Source organism: Monodon monoceros, unplaced genomic scaffold, assembly GCF_005190385.1.
Source record: "Monodon monoceros isolate NGI ecotype Baffin Bay Population unplaced genomic scaffold, NGI_Narwhal_1 Super_Scaffold_16, whole genome shotgun sequence".
Taxonomy (NCBI): Eukaryota; Metazoa; Chordata; class Mammalia; order Artiodactyla; family Monodontidae; genus Monodon; species Monodon monoceros.
In genome coordinates, this window is record NW_021703772.1 from 7967396 (window position 1) to 7993954 (window position 26559).

The 26559-nt window shown below is 40.1% G+C and overlaps 1 protein-coding gene across 12 annotated transcripts in view; it reads right to left on the bottom strand.

Moving 5' to 3' along the window:
* Positions 1-26559, bottom strand: part of DIS3L2 (DIS3 like 3'-5' exoribonuclease 2) — a 373313-nt gene that overhangs the window by 295886 nt on the left and 50868 nt on the right. For 11 of the 12 annotated variants that reach the window (XR_003793808.1, XR_003793807.1, XM_029224426.1 and 8 more), the window contains exons 2-5: positions 23890-24038; positions 23215-23372; positions 15532-15585; positions 8099-8200 (exon numbers count right to left, since the gene is read on the bottom strand). Coding sequence is in view for 10 of the 12 variants with exons in the window: in XM_029224426.1 (XP_029080259.1) it covers positions 8099-8200; positions 15532-15585; positions 23215-23372; positions 23890-23941 (366 nt within the window). In the remaining 2 variants the exon portion in view is untranslated. Of the gene's footprint in view, positions 1-8098; positions 8201-15531; positions 15586-23214; positions 23373-23889; positions 24039-25340; positions 25361-26559 lie in introns of those variants that run through there. The other variant, XM_029224423.1, reaches the window with a different exon arrangement.

The following is a 26559-nucleotide window of genomic DNA, read 5'->3' on the forward strand; positions in this document are numbered from 1 at the left end:
TTATGTAGGGCAGATGTCTGGTAAGACACATTCCCAATACTTGCCTCCCTAATGCCCTGGGGTAGCTTTCATATCTCTCTAGCCTTAGGATACAACCACTCAGTTCACTCGAATTCTAATTAATTGTTTCTAAATTGTTTGTCTTCTAAGAATAATACTGGGAGCTACTAAGTAAAAGATTTTAAAATTCTTTTAAAAATTAAAAATATATATATATATAAAAAGCTACTAAGTAAAAGATTTTTTTAACTTTTTAAAAATTAAAAAAAAATTAACTGAAATACTAGATCAAGACCAGTAAAACTCATAATAAAAAGATACTATATGCTGCTTTAAAAAAAAAAAAAAAAGAATACTGGGCCTTTGGTCGTTTCAATTGATAAAGTCATCTTCTTTACCCATGATGGCAACTCAGGATACTGCCTAATGCTAAATCATGTATTATTATTTTCTGGATTTATGTTGATTTTTATGATACCTGACAATATCTATCTACAGATCAAATAACTCTCTCCTTTGCACCTATGGAATAACAAATAGCAATGAGGTCATGACATGAAGAGATGTGAATTTGAATCCCAACACTGTCACTCCCTAGTTATATTTATTTGTTCCCTAAATAAGTAGGATGCTTAAGCTAAACCTCAGGTTTCCCATTCACGAAACTGGGATAGAGATAAAAGCAGACTAAAGAATGGTGTGAAGCAGTAAATACAGTTCCTGGTACACAGTTAGCACTAAAAAGTTAGCAATCAGCAGCAGCATCCACAGAGTCTACATACACTTAATTGCAATGTACTATAGTATTTGATTTTTAAGAGAAGAAAAATAATAGGATGAATTTATTATAGTTTAAAAAAAGATAAAGGACCGGGTTGTTGATGATTATGGAAGATGAACTTGGTGGGGAAAAGAAAAGAAAATGGAAGAGGTGGGGCTAAGATCAAATACATGACAATTAGACGAGTTTACAAAGAGCAGGATACTTACTGTGAGCTTCAATAAAAGGGGGGTCAAGGATGTTAGTCTTCCTAGAGGGGGGGATCTTGGGAACAATTAGCAATTCCCTGCTTATGCCAGTGTCTAAGAGAGTTGGTTGAGGGGCTGCAGCACTCAGCCAACTGCATGGCAGAAAGACAGAGCCTTACTTCATATGCTCCTCCCTGAAAGTGGAAATTTTCACCACCCTCTCCTGCCAAATAATTCTCAGCCCTAAACAAATCATTCTCATCCTAAAACAAAACCAAACCTCTCTCCTTCTCCATTCCCATCTTCCAAACCATAGTTCAAATGGAACCCCTTCTATGAAACCTTCCCAAATTCTCTCAGTTTAGTGCTCGCATAACAATATGTATTTCTCTATCGTACAAACCATACTACAACTGTTCCCATCCCTCTTCCAACCAGCCTACAAGCACCTTAAGAGCAAAGCATGTGACCTATTTGAGTTTGTACCTCCTGCATCTAGCACAGGGCAGGAGGGGTGGAGGATGAAAAGCCACCAGATACCCTGAACTGTTCCAGGCAGAATCATCAAGATCAATGGCTTCTAACCATTTATGGACACATCCATCCACTCTGAAAACCTGAGGAAAGCCACAAATCCTCAGGCTATAAAAATACATACACACACCCTCACAGGAAAAAAAAAAGAGCAAAAAAAACAAACATAAGGAAAGGAAAGAACATTAAGCTAAGTCAAGACATATGGATTCTACTCCGTTTCCCAAAACTCCAAGTTCTCAAACAAGTCGCTTAATTTCCAAATTGACAAAGAAACTATCATTTGCCTCAAGAATCCTCCATTACATGACTGTAATAAATCACATATAACTACTAAAAGCATGGAGGAATTCTGAAATTATAATTGTTATATAAGAGCAAATTATTTTTTATTATTGCCTCACAGCTTGATACTTCTACAGCTATCTATTTTGCCAAAAAACATGCTGTGAAATAAATTGACTATTTACTACTACAGCTAAAAGAACTGTTGTTTACATACCCAAGAGGGGTGAGCACAAGAATAGAGAAGCAAAGATGAATAATCCAATTAATTCGCATTTGCTCACACCATTGAGGACAGATTCCTTTGATAACAATATGCTTTTGTACTAACAAACCTGTAATACAATTGGCCAGTATGCTTTGAGATGTTTATATTCTACATGTCAGGGATTCTTGATGACAGTCTGAATATTCTCTTCTCCCTAGTTTGACCCTGTCACCAACAACTGTCACAGGTGGGCTATAGCCAACAGAGCTCCCCTCTTCAGAATGGGAAGCTGTGAAATACTTATTCCAATGAGGCCTAAGAGACATACTTAATGGGGGTGACTTTAATATAAAAAGCAGTTGTCAGGCAGCCACTGTGAAGACCTTTAGGAACTCCACAGAAACGGAACAAGTAAGGAACCCTGAGCCACTCTCTACATTTCAAATCTTCTGAAAGCCGAAGAGGGCCTATATACATACCAAGGCAGCCCCTCTGTCATCACCCCGACTCTACTTCTACCAGCAACACAAAGGGTAGGGTTCTCCTTGCCAGTCTAGGCCTTTCTCTATATCCATTCCAATCCTTGCTCAAAAGGATGTCATTAATAATAAGAGGTTCAGGATCCAGTCTCTCAGGGGGACATCATGGCCCAGCCACAAGTGTTAAGGTGCACATTTCTTCCTCAACTATCTTCCCACCAACCAAGTCTCAGATCCTGGGCCCAGAGAGTTCATCCCCAAGTTCCCTAGCTGCTTCTTTCTTCTTTTCTCCTGACTCACATATTATAGCCTTGTTATTCAAAGGATGGTTCCAGAACCCGTAGCACCAATGTTGACTGGGGACTTGTTAGAAATGCACGATTTGGGGCACCACCTCAGATCTACTAAATTATACTTTGCATTTCAACAAAGTCCCCAGGTGAATCATTTGCAAGCTAGAGACAAGCACTGGCCTATAGGATTGGCCTCAATTCTAATGAGGTATCCTCACATCCATCTTTCTCTGACAAAAAACAGCTACTCTCAGCTTTGTTCTGCACACCTCCTTCATGAATATCACCTCCTCTCCAGACTCCTCAATACTAATACTAATACTGGCCTTCTGAGTCCCTCTATTTCCCTCTACCCATCTGCCTAGAAACCCCAGCACTGCCCATTCCCGTACAGGACAGTGACTGCTATGATTCTTGATGAGGTGCCTGGTCCACCTGCCAGTAGCTCTGATGGCAGTCTCCAAAACCAAGTGGGCTCCAAAGTTCCTTTTTCTGTGCTGATTCAGGAGTCTTAGGCATTGGTAAGAAAACCATCAGAGGTTTTCTACAATTAGGCTCTAGCACCATTTCTGAGGTCCCAGCCAACACCCAGCACCCAAGATTTAAGGACTTAGCCTACTTTTCTTTTGACTTGAAAGATGCCATGGTCCACTCTAGCCTCTGCAATATTTCTCTCCACAAGACTGACTATTAAAGAGATTCAGATTGGACAACACAGAGGATAAACAGGGACTCTTTGCATTTTAAGAATTGTACTGCTCGGGACTTCACTGGCAGCCCAGTAGTTAAGACTTTGCCTTCCAATGCAGGGGGTGCAGGTTCGATCCCTGGTTGGGGAGCTAAGATCCCACATTCCTCATGGCCAAGAAACCAAAACATAATACAGAAGCAATATTGTAACAAATTCAATAAAGACTTTAAAACTGGTCCACATCAAAAAAATCTTTAAAAAAAAGAAGTGTACTGCTAACTGGAAAGTTGTTTTTACACTTGGGGGAATGCAGAAATAATATAGGCGGAACATTACAAATTAGAGCTAAAAGGATTTCATCCAAAGTTCCTGACTCTAGCCTCTTTGGTCTGGGCTTCCTATGCTTAATCCTGAGAACATATTTCACTAAACATCCTCCTCCTCCTTGCTTAAGGGCTAGGATTTTTGGAATTATGCTTAATCTACAGATCAATTTGAATAGAATTGGCAGTTTAACAATATTGAGTCTTTTAATTCATGAACACAGTATTTCTCACCATTTACTGAGGCCTTATTTAATTTCTCTCAATAATGTTTTATAGTCTTACACATCTTTGGTCACATTTAACCCTAAGTATTTCATATTTTTCATCCTATTAAAAATGGTACTTTAAGAAAGTTTTCAACTTCCAATTTTTCATTGCTACTATATAGAAATACAATGGGTTTTTGTATATCAGCCTCTGTCCTTCAGCCTTGCTAAGCTCACTTATTAGTTCTAGTAGCTTTTCTTTTAAATTCCTTAGGTTTTTATACATAGAAAATCACACAGTCTGAGAATAAAGAAGGTTTTCCTTCATCCTTTCCGATCTAAATGTTTTTTTCTATTGCTTTATCATACTGACTAGAATCTCCAATATGATGTTGAATAAAAGGAATGAGAAGGGACAGTCTTACTGCATTCCCAATAGTAGAAAAAAAACATTCACTCCTTCACCACTAAGAATAATGTTAGTTATAAGTATCTCCTAGATATTCTTCATCAGACTGAAGAAGTCCTCTTCTATTGCTAGTCTACTATGAGTTTTTATCATGAATGGTTGTGGACTTTTGTCAAATATAGTTTCTGCATCTATCAAAATGATGGCATTTGATTTAAATATGGGGTTAACTTTAGCCTGTTAATATGGTGAATTACACCAAATTGCTTTTCAGATATTAAACCAGCCTTGCACTCCTGAGATAAACCCCACTAGTTCATGTTGTATTATCCTTTTAATACATTGCTGGATTTTATTTGTTAATATTTTGGTGAGGACTTTTTCACCCATGTTTGTGAGGAGTACTGGTCTGTAGCTTTCTTTTCTTAAAATGTCCGTTCCTGGTTCTGGTATTAGGGCAATGCTGGCCTCACAGAATGAGTTGGAAAAGGTATCCTTCTCTTGTTTTTCCTGTAAGCGTTTTTGTAAAATCAAGGACTATTTCTTCCTTAAATGTTTAGTGGAATTCATCAGTAAGTGAAACCATCTAGGTCTCCATATATATTCAAGATCTCTATTAAAATGTTTAAAAAGAAATTAAGGGCTTCCCTGGTGGCACAGTGGTTGGGAGTCCACCTGCCGATGCAGGGGACGCAGGTTCGTGCCCCAGTCCGGGAAGATCCCACGTGCCGTGGAGCGGCTGGGCCCGTGAGCCATGGCTGCTGAGCCTGTGCATCCGGAGCCTGTGCTCCGCAATGGGAGAGGCCACAACAGTGAGAGGCCCGCGTACTGCAGAAAAAAAAAGAAATTAACACTTAACACAGCCATTCCATTAACTCTTTAACCAGTCAATACCTCATACCTGCCCTGGTCAGCTCTAGATCCATCTGTCTTGCTAAACACTCTTCTATTTCTTTCTAGTCTATCCATTCTCACCCCTTAAGTAGAAGGGATCCATCATCTTTTCTGTTCCTTGGCTTATCTTTACTATAATGCTGCCTATTTACTCTCTCTATGACTTCTAGGAATACTTCCTTTGGTTTGACCAGACCCTAATGCATTCTTCCTGTCATCTTAAACCCAGTCAACACTGCTCGATGATGCTTTCAGGAAAAGAGGAAATGACCTAAATCAACCTATGTTCCTAGGACCTGGAGCCAACCCTTAGCTGTGTTTTCAAGACTCAAGTAAGGAGACTATCCACAATTGTCAGCAACTAGGGATGGGAGTTGGGGGGAGGTGAAGAGGTAGATCTGGACTAGGATAATTCACTCTTGTAAAACACTCTGCACTTAACTTCGCAGCATTAATCAAAATTTTCCTTAAATTTGTATAAGTGTGAGTAGTATCTGTCTCTTCCTACCTGCACTCCCTACCAGACTAAAAGCTCCACGAGGGCAACAACTATGTCCATCTTGATTAATAATTTCCGTGCACCCTACAAATTCCTGACACATAGGTCTTACTCAGTTACTATAGCCCTATCAGATAAAAAGAAGAATTTAATTTCTGCCTCAACAAAGGTCTGAGATAAGGTAGTACTTCCCACATTTCTGGAAAAAATTAATAATAAAAACTTGAGCTGCTACCATGGGTCAGGCACTATTCTAAGATTTCTACATATATTCTCATTTAATACTACGACAAACCTATGAAGTACATACTATGATTATTCTCATTTTACAGATGAGGTATTTGAAGGACAGAGAGGGTGTATAATTCACCCAAGGTTATACAGATGACTGGCAAAGATGAGCTTCAAACCCAAGTAGCCTAGCCTAAAAGTCCACTCTATTAATCACTCTGCTGTAATACCTCTCACTGAAGAGGATACCAAATTCTTGAGTAGCAATAAATTGAGCCAAATAAAATAAAAGATATGATATAAAGAATACTAGGGGGACTTCTCTAGTGGCACAGTGGTTGGGAGTCTGCCTGCCGGTGCAGGGGATGCAGGTTCGAGCCCTGGTCTGGGAGGATCCCACATGGCACAGAGCAGCTGGGCCCATATGCCTCAACTACTAAGCCTGCATTCTGGGGCCCACAAGCCACAACTACTGAAGCCCACGCGCCTAGAGCCCGTGCTCAGCAACAAGAGAAGCCACCGCAATGAGAAGTCCGCACACAGCAACGAAGAATAAACCTCACGCACTGCAACTAGAGAAAGCCCGCACACAGGAATGAAGACCCAACGCAGCCAAAAATAAATAAATAAATGAAAAAAAAAAAGAATACTAGGAATCATGCAGCTTAATATTAAAAAAAACAAACAGCCCAATCAAAAAATGGGCAGAAGACCTAAATAGACATTTCTCCAAAGAAGACATACAGATGGCCAAGAGGCACATGAAAAGATGCTCAACATCACTAATTATTAGAGAAATGCAAATCAAAACTACCATGAGGTATCACCTCACACCAGTTAGAATGGGCAACCCACTACTGGGCATATACCCAGAGAAAACCATAATTCAAAAAGACACATGCACCCCAACGTTCATTGCAGCACTATTTACCATAGCCAGGTCATGGAAGCAACCTAAATGCCCATCGACAGATAAATGGATAAAGAAGATGTGGTACATGCATACAATGGAATATTACTCAGCCATAAAAAGGAATGAAATTCGGTCATTTTGTAGAGATGTGGATGGACCTAGAATCTGTCATACAGAGTGAAGTAAGTCAGAAAGAGAAAAACAAACATCGTATATTAACGCATACATGTGGAACCTAGAAAAATGGTACAGATGAACCGGTTTGCAAGGCAGAAATAAAGACACAGATGTAGAGAACAAACGTATGGATACCACAGGGGGAAAGAGGGCGGGGGTGGGGGTAGGTGGTGGTGGTGGGATAAATTGGGAGATTAGGATTGACATATATACACTAATATGTATAAAACAGATAATAAGAAACTGCTGTATAAATAAAATAAAATAAAATTCAAAAACAGAAAAGAATACTAGGAAGAAAAATTCAGACTTAGATATACAAGTTACCAGTTTTATATGACAATTCAAAGAAACTGTTGCTATGAATCATTCTAGTGCCTTATCCTTATTTAAAACAATAGTCAAAACAAAACCAAATCTTCCTTTTCAGTTGACAGAGACAGATGGAGACTAAAACCCAGAATATTCTCATGTTAAAAACATTTTCGTCTGCTACCAAATTTCTGTTTTATAAAAATACACAGTCTATTTTTATCTGCCACGAGAAGTCCAATTACCAAACTGGACATCACAGAACTAGATATGTGTTGCCTGGGTTCTCCAGGAGAGGCAGCAGGAATATGTGAAGACTGCACCATCCCTATGGCTTTGTCTTTCTAGTTCTCCCAGCATTAAATGTGGGATATTAATATGTATCAGGTTTGAATGTCCCCTGCAAGCTTTTTTTCTATCCTAAAAATTACCAGAAACCAATGCAAAGCATGTGACAGGGAAGACAGATCATAGGGGAGGGAACAAGGTGAACCGAAATCATTAAATGTCTGCGCACCCAATGCTTCTATGTCCCAAGAATTCTGTGGTCTGCTTCTGAGGCAACCAAGGGCCTTAGGGGTCTGTGACAGCTTCAGTTAATGATGTCTCACTGATGCACTACTGCAAAAGGCTCTGAGAAGTCTACAGTTATAAAAGGAAAATTTAACTCACCTTCCACTGCTCCTCTGGAAGCAGATTCACAACCACCAGGTCCCCATTCAAGGCTCTATTACGAGCAACAACCCCATCAATAAAAATGTCTCGATCACCATCCTAGGTTGGAGAAGGAAATAAAGTAGTCAGTTTACCAAGGCTTGGAACCAAAAAATTACTTCCTTGGTTTAAAAACTGTAGACTCTACAATCTGTCCACTGAGTTAACAGGAACACTAGTATTTAACCACAAACAGGCCTAGAGGAAGCTCAGGCTCTTTGGAACTAATAGAAATGGTGATGAACACAGAAGAACAGGTTAACATAATACTAAAAAATCACCAAATACGAGAAGATCTACTGTAGACAGGCCAAACCAAACAAACAAAAATGCATAAAGCAGAAAACGAGGGGCTTCTCTGGTAGCGCAGTGGTTGAGAGGCCGCCTGCCGATGCAGGGCACATGGGTTCGTGCCCTGGCCCGGGAGGATCCCACATGCCGCGGAGCGGGAGCCATGGCCGCTGAGCCTGCGCGTCCGGAGCCTGTGCTCCGCAGCGGGAGAGGCCGCAGCGGTGAGAGGCCCGCCTACCGCAAAAAAAAAAAAAAGAAAGAAAACGAGGACTGCATGCTTTCATAACTGAAATGAGAAAGGAGTAAGTTACCCTTTTTTGTTTTAAATAAAATAAAGCATGATAGTACCTTTTGTACATGACTGAATTTTTGTAAGGGAAAGGTAAAAAGTAGACAATTTGCAAGAAAACAGAAGAACAACAACACATTGATATAATCCCCAAAGAAAACCAAACAAGGGCAGGAGCAACAACCAGCTCCAGGAGTTGGGTTCTCTAGGAGAAAACCAGCAAAGTCATACATTAACACATATATGTGGAATCTAGAAAAAATGGTACAGATGAACGGTTTGCAAGGCAGAAATAGAGACACAGCTGTAGAGAACAAACGTATGGACACCAAGGGGGGAAAGGGGGGAAGGGGAGGGGGCCGGTGGTGGTGGGATGAATTGGGAGATTGGAATTGACATATATACACTAATATGCATACAATAGATAACTAATAAGAACCTGCTGTAAAAAAATAAATAAATAAAATACATATATGCAAAAAAACAAACATGCAAACATGTACTCTCATCCTTTCATCCTTCCAAGAGTTTATATTATGTGCTTCTTTTCAGAGGATAAGAGAGAAGTAAAATGTTACTTTTTCTCAAAGGAGGTAACAGCAAACTGGCTTGGAAAGCCACCACTCAAACTTCTCTACTAGAGACAGTTGATGCTACGCTCAACAGACTGCAGGTGATTACTATGGTATTTTAAATAAAGATAAAATTAACACTGCAAATTCACCACCACACTCACAGAATGGGATTTCATATACTCAGTATTTTTTTTACAGTTTCCAATTACAAACCATTAGAGATCTTTAGAACAGTCTTTCTGTTCAATTTCCAATTTAGCCACAGGCTAGCAGCTGTGGCCTGCACACTTTGCCAAACCTGACCCACCCTAGTCCCTAAGGAATAGCTACCGTGCCAGTCACAAAGACGGTTCGTGATAAGCTTCTCAGAGAAACAAGAAGACGCAACCAGTAAATAAAGAGTGAACAACTGAAGTGTGGCACAACATCATCAACTGCCTTCTGCAATTTATAAAGTAATGGGATCTCTCCAACTTCTCTACAATGAACATAAAGCTGTCCAGAGGTCATCCGAACCCACCATCATGTGTCAAAACGCATGCAATCAGATGCCTCTTTCAGAAGCAGCTACACCACTCTTAGCTTAGAGAGTTAAGAGGGTAAGATGCTGGTACTGTCAAGTTTCTATCCCAAGAAACGAAGAGAAGCAGGGCTGAATTGAACCTCGAACAATACACAAATCTATAGATACTGAATCACAACTCAGCTCTTACTTGATTCATTCAGAAGCCTGCATCTATTGCAGCATCTCTTATTTTAAAGATACTTGAGGCCAGAAACTATCAAACTCTTAGAGGAAAACATAGGCAGAACACTCTATGACATAAATCACAGCAAGATCCTTTTTGACCCACCTCCTAGAGAAATGGAAATAAAAACAAAAATAAATAAATGGGACCTAATGAAACTTCAAAGCTTTTGCACAGCAAAGGAAACCATAAACAAGACCAAACGACAACCCTCAGAATGGGAGAAAATATTTGCAAATGAAGCAACTGACAAAGGATTAATCTCTAAAATTTATAAGCAGCTCATGCAGCTCAATAACAAAAAAACAAACAACCCAATCCAAAAATGGGCAGAAGACCTAAATAGACATTTCTCCAAAGAAGATATACAGACTGCCAACAAACATATGAAAGAATGCTCAACATCATTAATCATTAGAAAAATGCAAATCAAAACTACAATGAGATATCATCTCACACCAGTCAGAATGGCCATCATCAAAAAATCTAGAAACAATAAATGCTGGAGAGGGTGTGGAGAAAAGGGAACACTCTTGCACTGCTGGGAATGTGAATTGGTACCGCCACTATGGAGAACAGTATGGAGGTTCCTTAAAAAACTACAAATAGAACTACCATATGACCCAGCAATCCCACTACTGGGCATATACCCTGAGAAAACCATAATTCAAAAAGAGTCATGTACCAAAATGTTCATTGCAGCTCTATTTACAATAGCCCAGAGATGGAAACAACCTAAGTGTCCATCATTGGATGAATGGATAAAGAAGATGTGGCACATATATACAATGGAATATTACTCAGCCATAAAAAGAAATGAAATTGAGCTATTTGTAATGAGGTGGATAGACCTAGAGTCTGTCATACAGAGTGAAGTAAGTCAGAAGGATAAAGACAAATACTGTATGCTAACACATATATATGGAATTTAAGGGAAAAAAAATGTCATGAAGAACCTAGGGGTAAGACAGGAATAAAGACACAGACCTACTAGAGAATGGACTTGAGGATATGGGGAGGGGGGAGGGTAAGCTGTGACAAAGCGAGAGAGAGGCATGGACATATATACACTACCAAACGTAAGGTAGATAGCTAGTGGGAAGCAGCCGCATAGCACAGGGAAATCAGCTCGGTGCTTTGTGACCACCTGGAGGGGTGGGATAGGGAGGGTGGGAGGGAGGGAGACGCTAGAGGGAAGAGATATGGGAACATATGTGTATGTATAACTGATTCACTTTGTTTGTTATAAAGTAGAAACTAGCACACCATTGTAAAGCAATTATACTCCAATTAAAAAAAAAAAGATACTTGAGGACAGCTCAATATTAAAAGTTTGAGTCAATCCCTCCTAACTTTTTTTTCCAAATTAACAAACTGTAATTGTTTTCCCAAAGATACATTTCTTTTCATATACATCCATCATACACTGTAAACAAAAAAAGCAGTGTACATGAAATAAGAGAAAATAAATAGCATAGGTACTTATAGGAGAAGAAAATCCATAGCATAGGTAAGGAGGCTCTAGTCTGGAGCACAGCTGAGTTTCCAGCAGTATAACCTCTTAACTACTTTTTAAGGCCAAGGAATTCATTCCTTCATTTGAATGCCAGAAGACTTGCTCTATCCATCAGAAAGAATAGAAAAAAAAGAAAAATGGATAATGATCAACCTGTTGGAAATATAAAGGGATCTATGGGTAATCTAACTAAATGTATAGGAGGCAGGAGTGGGGAGGATAGCCCAAGTATACTATGATGGTCAGAACATCCTCCACCGATGGAATAGCTCCCTTTGGACCAGAAATAAATTCCACAGATGTACAAAGAGTGCCTCCCATGATGAGATGCACAAAAAAGCTACAGAACTCCTTGCACCAATATAATTCAGAACTGAAACTGTGCTTTTAATAAAAAGCCAGGTTTTTACATCTGGTCCATTTTTCCTCTTTATCTTATTCCCAAATGGGATAGAAAGACACCTCAATAATATCAATTTATCTTGGTTTTGTGAAAAAGTTACATGGTTCTTTCTTACTTTTATTGAGAACAAGAGAACACTATCAGGTACACACAGAAGTAACATCCCATGTATGTTGAGTTTGTCATAGGAAAATGAATATCAACTTTCTATCAGTAGAAATTATAATAAACCTAAATCATGTTCCCCCAAAACAAAGTACTTTTTTATACCTGATGATCAATTCATTGTTTCTAGCCTGTTGATATATGTAGATATTTTAACACAGAAAGTGACACTGTATAAGTTCTCAACTGTTTTTAGAGTCAATAAGAATAAACCTAAATAATTTCATCAAATCTAGTCTATTTTTGTTTCTCCAAAAACTTTAAAATTTTAAAGTTATGAAGAACATTAGACAATATTTAATCCACCCCTTCATTTTACAATTAAGGAAACTTTCCATTTCTTATTGTCAGAGCTGAGGCTTCATCTTCTATCAATTCCTATCTTTATTGTCCCTGCTAAAGCAGGGACAGGTAACAGGCCCTGCATCTGATATCCTACCTTCTAGTCTACCTGTGAGCATTTTTCCAGTTCATACAAGTTCACAGTTGACATGGGCACAAGCTACGTATACTCAGAAATCTAGACCAGTGGTGGGATCTACCTACATGTAATTCATTGCCTCTACTATCTCCCCCTTCAACTGCTCTCCATAATGCTTCTAAAACCTGAAACTGACCAGAAAATCTACAAAACTAGAATGCAGGATTGTGCCAGTGTCCAAAACTGGAGTATCTACAATCACTTACAGCTGGGTCTTGATAGAGCTTCTGTAGTAGAGGTGAGTCATTTAGCACTTTTTCTCCCTCTGAGACAATTTTATTACTCCATCAGCAGCCAGATAAGAGAATAAAAGAGGTATAGAAGTAAGCCAATCCTAATACCACAACTGTGTAAAAAATTCTAAATAGGACATGCCAGGAATACAATTTCAAGTGGGAGAACAACTTGAGCTTTTGAAACATCAATAACTTTTGCTTAACTTCCTTTAACAAGCCAGATTAAACAGTGGCAACACGTCATTTGCAAATTTAAATCACATGAACTTAACTTACAGGAACATAACCAGGCCAACACTTCAGAGGACCTCTGCTCTGGCCCTCCTCCGACCACACCCCTCCTCAACAGGTAAGGAGTTCTCGAGGCTAAATGGATTGTAATCAGCCCCAAGCCCACTTCCAGGGCATATATAAGCACCTTCCCCAGGTCTATCTTCCCAAACGCAGACCACATCACAGGTGGCACCCCTAGACTCGACAGGTGGCTAATGGGTGGGTATTTCTAAAGGGTATGAGCAGAGCTTGGACATGTGGGATAAGATGCTCACCTAGAGGGCAAGGGCCCTTGCTGAATGCGGGGGAGGAGGCAGGAGGGCAGCAAAGAGGGGACAGGGAGCAAGAACTGGGAAGGGAAGAGGGGCAGGCCAGAGGTGGACCCTCTCCATGCAGCCACCTTTCAGCATGGAGCTCCGAGGAGTCTGAGAATTCTACATCTGAACCCCAGTACAAGTACACGGAGGTATACTTGGCAAGGAATATATTTTATCTGTCATGAATGTATTTTACTTAACAGTTTGTTAGTCTGATTTATAACTTTTAAATATTTAATATAAGGTATGTGTGCCTCCATCTGTATTTTGTCCTAGGCCATACACTCGTTAGGAGCCGGCCTAATAGGGATCTAACTTAGGGAAATTCAATACTGTGTACTCAGGAAAGAGAGAAAGCAAGCAGAAAAATTTTCAAAATACTGTATGTAGTTCCACCTATCATTCCCATCGATGAGAGCAAACCTCAGTGTGCAGGGAGGGCGATCTGCTCAGTTCCCAGGTACCTCTCAGGGTGAACTCCTTACTGCACTGGGTATGATTCTCGTGCTTAAAAAATCCATGTTTGGGCTTCCCTGGTGGCGCAGTGGTTGAGATTCCGCCTGCCGATGCAGTGGACACGGGTTCGTGCCCCGGTCCGGGAAGATCCCACATGCCGCGGAGCGGCTGGGCCCGTGAGCCATGGCCACTGAGCCTGTGCGTCCGGAGCCTGTGCTCCGCAACGGGAGAGGCCACAGTAGTGAGAGGCCTGCGTACCGCAAAAAAAAAAAAAGAAAATCCATGTTTTTCACACAGTGGGGCCCCTAGTATAATTGAGCTCCTTCAACTGGTGTGCCAAAGAAGAAACAATCACCCTTTCTAATGTGGAGAAAATGCTGGTTATGCTAGACTTATTGAGAGATGGTTACTCCCTCTCCAACATGGCATATTCCTAAGAGATTTTCATTGGTAATTTTTATGATTATTGAATGTGAATTTCACCTTATGAGCAAACTCTGAAATCTAACACCCACGTAAACTGTTTGATGGAATAGCTCCCGCAGCTAAGTTACTACCTCAAATCTGACACTCAATTCTATAATCTAAGCACCAGGGTCAGCAATATATACCATGTTCTGTCACAGGAACAGAAAATGACTAAGAGAGAACAAGGTGACATGTGACATCTTTTATCTAAGCCAGTGGGTAAGACCTAAACTTGAGATACAAATGTGAATCCTTGGCTTCAGGGCAAGGGCAAGGGAAAAAAGGACAAAACTGAACTTCAGAATAGGTCTTAGGTTATTGAAACAACAACAGTAATAATACCTATGAAGTACATGACTGAACTTGTATTCTCATTAAACTTGTCATTTCACAAAATGAAATATGTTAACTGAAATATATGTATTCCATTTCCTCATCTATGAGCCGAAGTTTCTTCCTATAATCTCTTCCACTGTGAAAAATCTAATTCTATGGCTATCCTATTTATGGTATCCTGGAAAAGTTAGGCCAAGAATTTAAGAATACTGCTCTCCCAGCTTTGCACAATCAAACATTATCCAGAGACCTGCTGCTAATTATATGTCAGAGTGAACTTTCCTTAATGAGAGAGAGCCTATTAAAATGAGTCATGAACCTAAGAAAGACTATAAAGAGCCAATGGTAAAAAGCCTTGTACCAAGTCCTATCACCTGCGTAAAAGTGAAGTCAGAAACTGACCAGAAAAAAAAATAATAATACACATTATTTTTGGACAAAGTTGCAGAATAGCTCATGCAGTAGATTGAAAGTACATAGCATATTTGTTTAGGAGAGATTAACTTAAATCAGTGGAAAAACCCATAAATCCTTTTAAGCTATAAACCAAGGGTGTCCAATTACAAGAACTGGTGGGTATCTGTGTGGGTTCAGCTGCTCCCTGCAGCCTAGTAACAAATGCCATCCCTTTCATTTGAAGTGTGATTTTTAAGATTGGCAGAAGGGGCTGTTAACCAAAGGCAAATTTTGTTTATTTAAATTTGAAACAAATCCTTGCCCATCCTCAATTTTGTTTTACTACTCTGTTTTTTAGTTAGAATATATGATTTCAGTTTTACAGCACATCTAAAAAATTAAATGTGACATTGGGTTTATTATAAAGTTATTGAACTTACCGGGGAAGGAATGAAGGCTTCATGAAACTTCTTCGGATTAATTCTCAATACACCCTTTAAAATAAAAAATAAAACCTGTGAAAATTTAACTAGTTATACACTTACAATCTTTCCATACATATGTTACTAGTCAATAAAAAGTTTAAAATTAATTAAACAATTCGATCTAGGAAACAAGTTAGATGTATGAGAACTATTCATTAAATGCATGAAATATGATTTATACTGATGTCTGTATCACAGAGTTCTATCAAACACTAAAAGCTCACACTGGCACCTTGCAGTGAATGGGCAGAGGTGAGAAGCAACAGAGATTGGCGTGGAGCGGGAAAGTGGCAACTATTGGGATTTTATGTGCCCTTATATGCTAGTCTTCAAATATAAACCTTTACTTTAAGAACAAGGTTACGGGGGATTATGCCTCACTACACAATGGCCTTTTTTTATTCTGTAAGACCTTCCCACAATTGCTTGCTTCTGTGACAATTTTCAAAGTGATACAGGTTGACTTCCAGGTTGAATACTTAGTCTCGAGGGGCTGGATGCATATTTTTTACTCTGGCCCCTCTGCAGAGCTGAATGAGTCAATAATTCAAAATGGTCCAGAACCAGCTCTTAACGTAAGTGGGAATCCTGGCTCCAACAGCCAGGCCACCCAGTCTGCCTTCAACTTCACGTCAGTCCAGCACGAAGTCAGGGTCTGCCTCTATTTATGCACAGGGGTGCAGGTGGGGCCATCTTCAACAGCAGTTCAGTATTTTAGGCTCTTGCAGGAAGCTGTAACCCTCCCCACTTACAGCTGCAACTGAAGGCCACTGGAACACATGGATGGAGGCAGTTATTTTCCTAAGAGTCAGACTCAAAGGGTGTCTTGAGAAACTGTTTTAAATAACATCTCTCCCCTAAAATACTGAAAGACTCAAAGATACACAATTAACAAAATAGGTGAGGGCATAAAATAAAGCAGAAAATAATTCCTTCTTTCACTGGTACGCCATGTTTAAATTACAAATTTCCATGCAACAGTTTATATTACTGTTAAATCCCACACAGACTACTATAAATCCTCATTCAGTCCTTAATTTAATAATTATTTACTGAATTCTGATTATGTGCCAGACCCTGAGACAGACAATGTGGGAGAGTGAGAACCAAGCTCAGTCTTTGTTTATAAAGTAAAACATGAAGAATGCCACAAGTGAGGGGACAGCGTACTTTCAGCTAGGGGCACTAGGCAAGGCTCCAGAGATGGTGTCTGACCTGGTCCTTGATGGAGGAGTAAAATTTGAAAATAAATCAGAAAGGAAATATAGGCAAGAGTGATTAAGAGGGCAAATACTCTTCTACCACCATGCTGTATTAGGGTAAGAGACAGAGGTCCTGGGAAGTAAGGCAGGCAAAGCTCCCAGAGGCCAGTCCCTTTTCTATGAATGTCACTGCAATTTCACTTTTAGGGCAGCTGTTTCTTGTTGGGAGAGGGAGGAAAAGGCTTATTATATTTATCCTCAATATTCATCCACTCACTCAACAAATATCTCCTGACAATTAGCATGACAGGCACTATGCTAAGTGATGGGGCCACAATGGAGAGAGAGTAATAATAGATAGGCTCTACCCTCATAGCTTACAGTCCAGTGAGAGGAAATAAACACTCCAAATAAATAAAAGTAAACTCATTGATTTTTTAAAATTCATTTTCTGACCCAAGTTCCTTTTTTTTCAACTGCTAATCTTCTATCATCCCTTCAAGCTCAGTGAATGGTTAGTACATGAAGAAGTATAGAGATGAGAATGCCTTCTGCTTTGAAAGTACCTTTAATTACAGAGCACTCAGAGATGCCACAGCTGGACTCGGGAAAGAAACAGGTTGCTCAGGGCTGTATCTTGCTCTATTTTGTTTGTCTGTGTTTTTTTTTATTGAGATATGTTTGATGTACAATGTCATATAAGTTACAGGTATATAACAGTGATGTGCAATTTTTAAAGGTTATATACTCGATGTATAGTTATTATAAAATATCTCGACTCTGTTGAAAAGAACAACTACTGGACTTCCCTGGTGGCACAGTGGTTGGGAGTCCGCCTGCCGATGCAGGGGACACGGGTTCGTGCCCCAGTCCGGGAAGATCCCACATGCCGCGGAACAGCTGGGCCTGTGAGCCATGGCCACTGAGCCTGCGCTCCACAATGGGAGAGGCCACAACAGTGAGAGGCCCGCGTACCGCAAAAAAAAAAAAAAAAAAAAAAAACAACTATTAAAAGGACCAAAAAGATTCTATACTTGATTGTCCATCACACACTTCCTGATATATAAAAGCACACAAGGAGGGACACATGCCTTGTTCAAGAAAAATGTTTGCAATTTGACTGGAGCATACTCTTAAGAACTGGACCTCAGGAACAGATCCCCTGAGAGTACAGATCACACTAAGAAAGAAAAATCTCTAGCAGAGTCCACAGCAGACCACGGTCATCCCCACAGCCTGAAGAAGCTGTCAGGAAAGCAACTCAAGAAATGGCCTTGTAACTGAAAGAGGCTTCTAGCAGATGTCTTGTTTTACTCACCTACATACATAAGTCCAGAACTTCCATTTCCATATTTCTATAACCATTGCCTAATCTGCCCCAAACCCTCATCTCTCATTTTCCTCCTCAACCCTCTCCTAAGCCTGAAACTGGTGGCTCCAAATCCTCCATCTCTTTTCTGAATGCTCTGGTGCCTCCTTGCCTCCACTGAAACCTGATGTGACCAATTCCCTTCAAGTGCTCTCAAAGGGGGCCGATTTTCTCTCTCCTATCCCATATAGCTCAGGGACCAGAAGAAGAATGTTTCCCCCTTGCTTCCCCACTACAGCTTTAAAAATTCTCCCATTCTCTATCAAAATCCCCAGATACTTAGAAGTTCATGTCACTGGCTCCTGCTATACCTCCCTGGTGCTGGCATCTTCAAACCTTCTGATCGTACCCCTAATTTACTAATGTTGCTTTACAACAAATGCTAAAGAAACTTCTCTAGGTGGGAAACACAAGAGAAGAAAAAGACACACAAAAACAAACCCAAAACAATTAAGAAAATGGTAATAGGAACGTACATACTGTAACAACCTTGAATGTAAATGGATTAAATGCCCCAACCAAAAGACACAGACTGGATGAAGGGATATAAAAACAAGACCCATCTATATGCTGTCTACAAGAGACCCACTTCAGACCTAGGGACACATACAGACTGAAAGTGAAGGGATGGAAAAAAGATATTCCATGCAAATGAAAATCAAAAGAAAGGTGGAGTATCAACACTTGTATCAGATTTTTAAAATAAAGACTGTTACAAGAGATAAAGAGGGACACGACATAATGATCAAAGGATCAACCCAAGAAGAAGATATAACAATTATAAATGTTTATGCACCCAACATATGAGCACCTCAACACATAAGGCAATCGCTAACAAACATAAACGGAGGAACCGACAGTAACACAATAACAGTAGGGGACTTTAACACCCCACTTCACTAACGGACAGATCATCCAAACAGAAAATAAATAAGGAAACACAAGCTTTAAATGACACAACAGACCAGATAGATTTAATTGATATTTATAGAACATTCCACCCAGGGCTTCCCTGGTGGCGCAGTGGTTGAGAGTCCGCCTGCCAATGCAGGGGACACGGGTTCACGCCCCGGTCCAGGAAGATCCCACATGCCACGGAGCAGCTACTAGGCCCGTGAGCCATGGCCGCTGAGCCTGCGCCTCCAGAGCCTGTGCTCCGCAACGGGAGAGGCCACAACAGTGAGAGGCCCGCGTACCACAAAAAATAATAATAATAATAAAAAAAAAAACCCCAAATGGATTAAAGACTTAAATGTAAGACCAGACACTATAAAACTCTTGGAGGAAAACATAGGAAAAACACTCTTTGACATAAACCACAGCAAGATCTTTTTTGACCCACCTCCTAGAGTAACGGAAATAAAAACAAAAATAAACAAATGGGACTTAATTAAACTTAAAAGCTTTTGCATAGCAAAGGAAACCATAAACAAGACAAAAAGACAACCCTCAGAATGGGAGAAAATATTTGCAAATGAAACAAGAGACAAAGGATTAATCTCCAAAATATACAAATAGCTCATGCATCTCAATGTCAAAAAAACAAACAATCCAATCAAAAAATGGGCAGAAGACTTAAATAGACATTTCACCAAGGAAGACATACAGATGGCCAAGAGGCACATGAAAAGATGCTCAACATCACTAATTATTAGAGAAATGCAAATCAAAACTACAGTGAGGTATCACCTCACACCAGTCAGAATGGCCATTATCAAAAAATCTAGAAACAATAAATGCTGGAGAGGGTGTGGAGAAAAGGGAACCCTCTTGCACTGTTGGTGGGAATGTAAATTGATACAGCCACTATGGAGAACAGTATGGAGGTTCCTTAAAAAACTACAAATAGAACTACCATATGACCCAGCAATCCCACTACTGGTCATATACCCTGAGAAAACCATAATTCAAAAAGAGACATGTACCACAATGTTCACTGCAGCACTATTTACAATAGCCAGGACACGGAACCAACCTAAATGTCCATTGACAGATGAATGGATAAAGATGTGCCACATACATACAGTGGAATATTACTCAGCCATAAAAAGACACGAAATTGAGTTATTTGTAGTGAGTTGGATGGATCTAGAGTCTGTCATACAGAGTGAAGCAAGTCAGAAAGAGAAAAACAAATACCATATGCTAACGCATATATAATGGAATCAAAAAAAAATGGTACTGATGAAACTAGTTGCAGGGCAGGAATAAAGAGGTAGACATAGAGAATGGACTTGAGGACATCGGGTGGGATGGGGAAGCTGGGGCAAAGTGAGAGTAGCATTGACATATATATACACACTACCGAATGTAAAATAGTTGGCTGGTGGGAAGCAGCATCATAGCACAGGGAGATCGGCTCAGTGCTCTGCGATGACCCAGAGGGGTGGGATAGTGAGGATGGGAGGGAGGCTCAAGAGGGAGGGGATATGGGGACACGTGTATGCATATGGCTGATTTGCTTTGCTGTGCAACAGAAACTAACACAGTACTGTGAAGCAATTATACTCCAATAAAGATCTATTAAAAAAATAAGTAAATAAAAATTAAAAAATAAAAACATCTCTTATCTTTCAATAAAAGTTTCTTTGGGGAAAGAAAAAGGATGTCACAATATACTTAAGTCTGTATACAAAAGCTAACAAATGCTTACATCTAATATATATATTTAATAAGTTTAATTTTCTCCAACAGCATTCAAATTTCTTTTCTTGACTAGCCTTTTACCTTACCCATTAAGGCCTGCACAGATGGACTCTGTTTCTCTGCCTATGAAAATCTTATTTACAGTGTTGTATATTTCACACGGTGACCTCATATCTGGAACCCATTCCTTTTCCCATCTGCAAAGAACAACTGTTCTCATCTGTGGGGGGAGGCTCTGGCTGCAGAGTCTCATGATGTCACAGGCCAGGAGGAATCACTTACAAACTCCTGGGAATGAGAGTTGTTATATTGGTCACCTTTTTTTTTTAACATTAGCAAAGAGTTGCTTCAAAAGCAAAAATTAATACGAGGGAGCAAAAATAATACCACTGCAGAATAGTTTCCTGAGCCTATCTCTGTAAATTTTATAAACAATTTTTCTTCCAAGTCATAACAACAGACGATCCTCTCATTCTTCTTCAAAGACAGTACCTTGATCCTTTATTCAGTCAGTAAATAAAGATTTATTCGATATAAATTTATTAAGCATCAATCAAATGCCAGTCATTGGGCTAATCTGTGGGAATAAATAAAACATGACCATGCCCACAAGGAAGTGAACAGTCTATCTGAGGAAATATAAATTCCAAGAAACGATAATAAGTTTAGAATAAAGGGTAAACAAAAATGTCGGCTTCAGGAAAGTGGTAATGGCCAATTCTACTTGGAGAATTAAAGTGAGGCTTCATAAAGGGGGTAACATTTAGGTAAGGTCAAGCACAATTACATGAAGATAGTGGGAGAAAGCATTCCTAACACCAGGAACAGTATGTACAAAGTCATAGAGGAATCAAAGAGCAGAGATTTTACTGGCAAAGTTTCGAAGATCAGGGTGAATTGAGCAGAGTGTACCTGGAAGAGAACGGCAGGAGATGAGAATGGGAAAAGCACAACAGGTCCTCATACACAGAATAAGATGAGGGCCAAGAAACCTGCAGATAAAATGGAGTTCAGTATGTGTGCTGAACGATAAACAGCAAATGAATGGATTAATGAATGAACAAATGTCCAACTGAAGCTTTAACTTTCCTGAGAGACCTTATCAAAGAAATCAAGGGAAGCTTTAAAAAAAAAAAAAAACCAACTGTACCTCTGAAATCAGAGCGAGCAACTAATTAATTTGTTTAAAACAAATTTTCATTCAAGAGTCTATATTAAGCACATGTGCATGTGACCACAGGTAAATACAAAAGGTGATAAAAAGGAAAAGAAGATGACAGTATCTGTTAATTAGCTGGATCTCCAGCCCCGAACACAAATATAGAAGCTGGACACTTGGACTGAGAGAAAATGGAACACAGTCGACATCTTCAAGCAAGCCAGGTAACACATGGCAATGTTTCTATACTAAACTAAGAATTATAAAATAGACTAATTCAAAGAATATGTGGCTTCGCCTCCCTCTCGATCTCACTGCCTACTACCTGCCTCAGATTTCACGCCTAAAGAGACCTAAGCTGCCTCACTCCATATTGCTTCACAGTTCGTGTCTTCATTAGTGTCACTACCTTTCCATAACTCCCTTCCCACACACATAACACTCATTTAATAGACCCAAATGAGTCATCTTTCAATATTCACCGCACGTGTCATCTCCTACAGTTTCCTGGTTTCCCCCAACATTCTCCAGTAAGTGGTCACACTTTTATCTGAGCACTTACCCTTTATCCTCAAATCATCTGTTCACATGACTGCCTGCTCCACTACTGGGCTGCAGGCTCAAAGTACAGAAAGTCAGTCTCATCCACCTTCATGTCGGGAGCAACCACGCTGTGTGCTCCTAACTATATAAACTGTTCCTGGCTCACAGTGGATAGCTGAATGTTTGCTGAGCCAAACTGCTGAATTAGCTTGTAAAAATATTTTGTAAACTATAAAGCACTCAACAAATATTGTCTGCTGCTATTTACTGTTTCCTTTTCAAGCTTATTCTCTGTCAGGCAGCATCCATGTGCTCCAGGCAAACTGACCTATCAATGTTTCTTATAGCCACACGCTATATCCCACTTCTCTCTTAGCAGTTCACACTGGTCCCCTTGTAAAGCTCTTTCTCTCCACTTATTCAAACTGCACCAATCCATGGCCTGGCTCTAATATATCCCTTCCAATAAGGCACTCCTAGACAACCCTAACTGGAAGTAATGGCTCCCTTCTCTCAAACCTCAGAGCACTTTGTCACAGTCTGGTGGCACTTATCACCTCTAGTTATAGTGCAGGTCTGAGAAGTGGGAAGCCCTGGGCCTGTTATGTCATCATTTCTCTCAAAGCACACAGCAGAGAAAACTGAACAGTTTCAATGAGTAATCGATTACTTCTGATTCCACATATTCAAGGAACAGCCTTCTAGTATATTTTAAGCACCTGAATAAGTGTTCCTCTCTTCAAGCCTTCTGAAACATCCTCCTTGGACAGGTAGGTTTCAAATATGCTTTTTTTCTTCCCTCGTATGGTCTTGCTCTTTGACTTTTTGTCACCTGGTGAAGCACCAACACCACGTGGGCCAGCCAAAGAGGATACGCCTAGAAACATGAGGCATCAATGAACTCTACTCAAACGTCTATCTCCAAAACTGGAGATATTTCACCTTTTTTTTCTTATTTAAAAAGACCAAAACATAATAAAATTCCCTGATAATGATTTCAAATAGTCATAAAGAAGAAAAATTGATAAGGAAACATGAATAAAATGTACACAGATTTGAGACCTGAATTTTAAATCAGCACCACAATATACATGGAACATAACCCGAATAATGGGTTCAGTATGCTTTGCTGGTTAAAGACACAAACTTTTAAAAATAGGAATTACTAAAAGATCATCACTCTTCTAGAGGAGATTAAACAACTGTAATCAATATAACAATAAATTACGACAGCAAGAAAACACACAATTCTAAGGTAAATAACACAGAAGAATACTGAACAGGCCACCAAGAGAATTACAGTCTCCCTCAGTCCTAAGACCCGCCCTGCACCTCCATTCCACTTTAGTTCAGGTCTCCAGTTGCTAGAGCAGATTCCATTTTCCTTTTGCTACCTCTGGGGGTCCCCAGGGGCCGGAGGTTCAGCCGGTAGTCAGGATGGCTCATTACTGGTTCCACGGTCACCTCTTCTCTCTAGATCCAGGAGGGCCTCCACTGCTCAGCTCAGAGTTCTTCTGGCCTTGATCAGCTCAGTTGTCACTAGCTGAAACCAAAGAGAGATGGGTGACTGAAGAACTGTTAACCTGAAGCCTCCTCTGTGCTCTGGGAAATTCAGGACTTGGATGGCAAAGGAAATGTGGTATCCCTGCTGGGTCCTGGCGTCACTTTCTCCTAGGCAGTTAGTCAAGCACACCATCTGTCCTGAGTTGCTTTTCAAGGTCTTCAACCTCATGGGTATCACCAGCCTGCTTGTTTGGGCCCCTTCAACTAAAAATCTCCACAAATAGGGCAATGAGGTTGAAATTAAGGAGTTCTGAGGTTCTATTCAGCTAGTGGAATGTACAAGAGCAGGAGGGAATATGGTTTTGAAAAATGGTATAAAGATCTAGAATCTAAAGTCTATAATGAAATAGGTACTAAACTAGGGCTCAAGAGATGCGGCATTTACTAAGTTTAACCTTAGACAAATGACGTTCTTCTACAAAATCAAATAAATCAATTCCTTAGAATTCATCAATATAAACATAACCTAATTCACTGCCACAACCAGATGTCCAAAACTATGCATGGAACTACAGATGATTCACTAGCTTTCAAAAAATGGGACTACTGTAGTTAGACATCTACTTCCCTACTCTTACCTGCCATCACTTCAAACCAGTCATCTGACCAGAAGCTCCGGCAGCTGCTCCTAAGGAATACAAGGCAGCTGCCTGGCTCAGCGGACTGGAATGTGGGGCCCTGCAGCTGGCCCCCTGGCCTTTGACCTGGACACTGAACATGTCATCACTACATCTACTTTCTATTCTCTGCTGGCCACAGGCCCAGGATTCAAGCCTATACTTGCAAATTCTCAAAATCCGGATGGGCAGCCTGCTTTCCCATAAAGTGGATCAAGATGTCATTCTGAACACTAAAACCCTTTCCTCTAAACTTCCCACACACATCCTTCACCAAAATGATGTAATTTTTCTTTAAATTGAAATTAATACTAACGCAGGAGAGGAGAAGTAACAGAGACAGAGTAACAAGCCACTTAGTGATAAGTGAAGAGATTCAGAGATAAAGTCAAGAAGTTTCAAGAAGAGAGAGAAACAGATGGTCTTAGATAAACAACAAGGTAGTGGAAAAAGCAAACAGAGGAGTCCAGACCATCTGCTGGTTTCATTCAGAAATGCATTCATCCACTCCTTAATTCAACAACTATTTCTGCAAGATACTATACACTAGGCATAGTGAGGGATACAAAAGTTAATTAGACTTATAGAACTCATATTAAAATAACAACTAATACAAGTTGGGGAGTGATAAGCACTTTTTTTTTAAGCATGGGTAATGTACATACGATGGAAGAGAGTATCTCCAGATCAGGAAATCCAAGAGAGCTTCAGGAAAGATGTTAAGAACTGCGAATGTGAGAAAAGCATACTGTTGGCAAAAGGAAAAAAATATATAGACACACAAACAGAAAAACACAGGCAGGTTCTTGCCACATTAATTCCATTTGGATGGAGTCCAGCCTATATGAAGGGAGGCAGTGGCAAGGAAAATAAAACAAGTTGGGAGGTCTGGAAAACCCGCCCCGTTTCTCAAAGGCGGTAGGGAATTTCTGAAGCATGAATGAGCGGAAGAGAAGAACAACAGACCAAAGTTGTGTTTCAGGAAAAATTAACCTGGCATAGCACATTTAGAGTCATCTAGAGTTGAGAAAGACTGGCAGCAGCTGCACCTCAGGAAAGAACCAGAACAGACTGGGTGAAAGGAAAGGAAGGCCTGAACTAGAGTTGCAGCTGCAGACACTGAAACGAACAGACCATTAACGTGGTATTACATAGGAAAACTGGCACCACTTGGCAACCAGGCATTTCTGAAGGAGAGCAAGGAGGTGGCAGTTGTGTGAGATTCCAAGTAAGGAGACTGAGGGATGATAACATCACTAAGTTAGAGAAGATGATGAATTCTACCTGGGGTATTATATACCTCTACACGGCAATACGTACCTCTATACATACGCCTCTACACACACTTCTACATCAAGAACTTGAAAACGGGAGCATAACTTAGAGAGATGAATTAGCGAGCCATTTGCATAAAGATGGTAACCCAACGTTTTCTCGAATGGAAGAGATTGCCAGAAAGGGGTAAGGTGATGCAGAAGAGGGCCTAGGACAAAATCTGGGTGAGGGCAACTTTTTTTTGCAAAGAGGAAGAAGAAGTAGAAAACATAATAAAGAAACTAATAAAGATATAGGAGGAAAAACCAATAGAGTCTGATGCTAAGAAAACAAGGGAGACAACGACTTCCAAAGGAAGACAGGTTCATGATCAGGGTTTGCAGGAACTACTAAGAAAACAAATAATGGCAGCCTTGGGTGGGGCAAGGGGTTGGAGCAAGCTGCAAGCAGGAGAAAGGCAATCCAAAACCAAGAGCCAGAATTGACAATGGGGCGCTTCATATCAAGGCTTGACGCAGGCACGAGTTCAAAGTTAAGGGGAGTTACTGCCAGTCAAGTGAGACGGAGGCACAGAGATCTCAACTCAAATGTCCTAGGCCAGCAGCATTT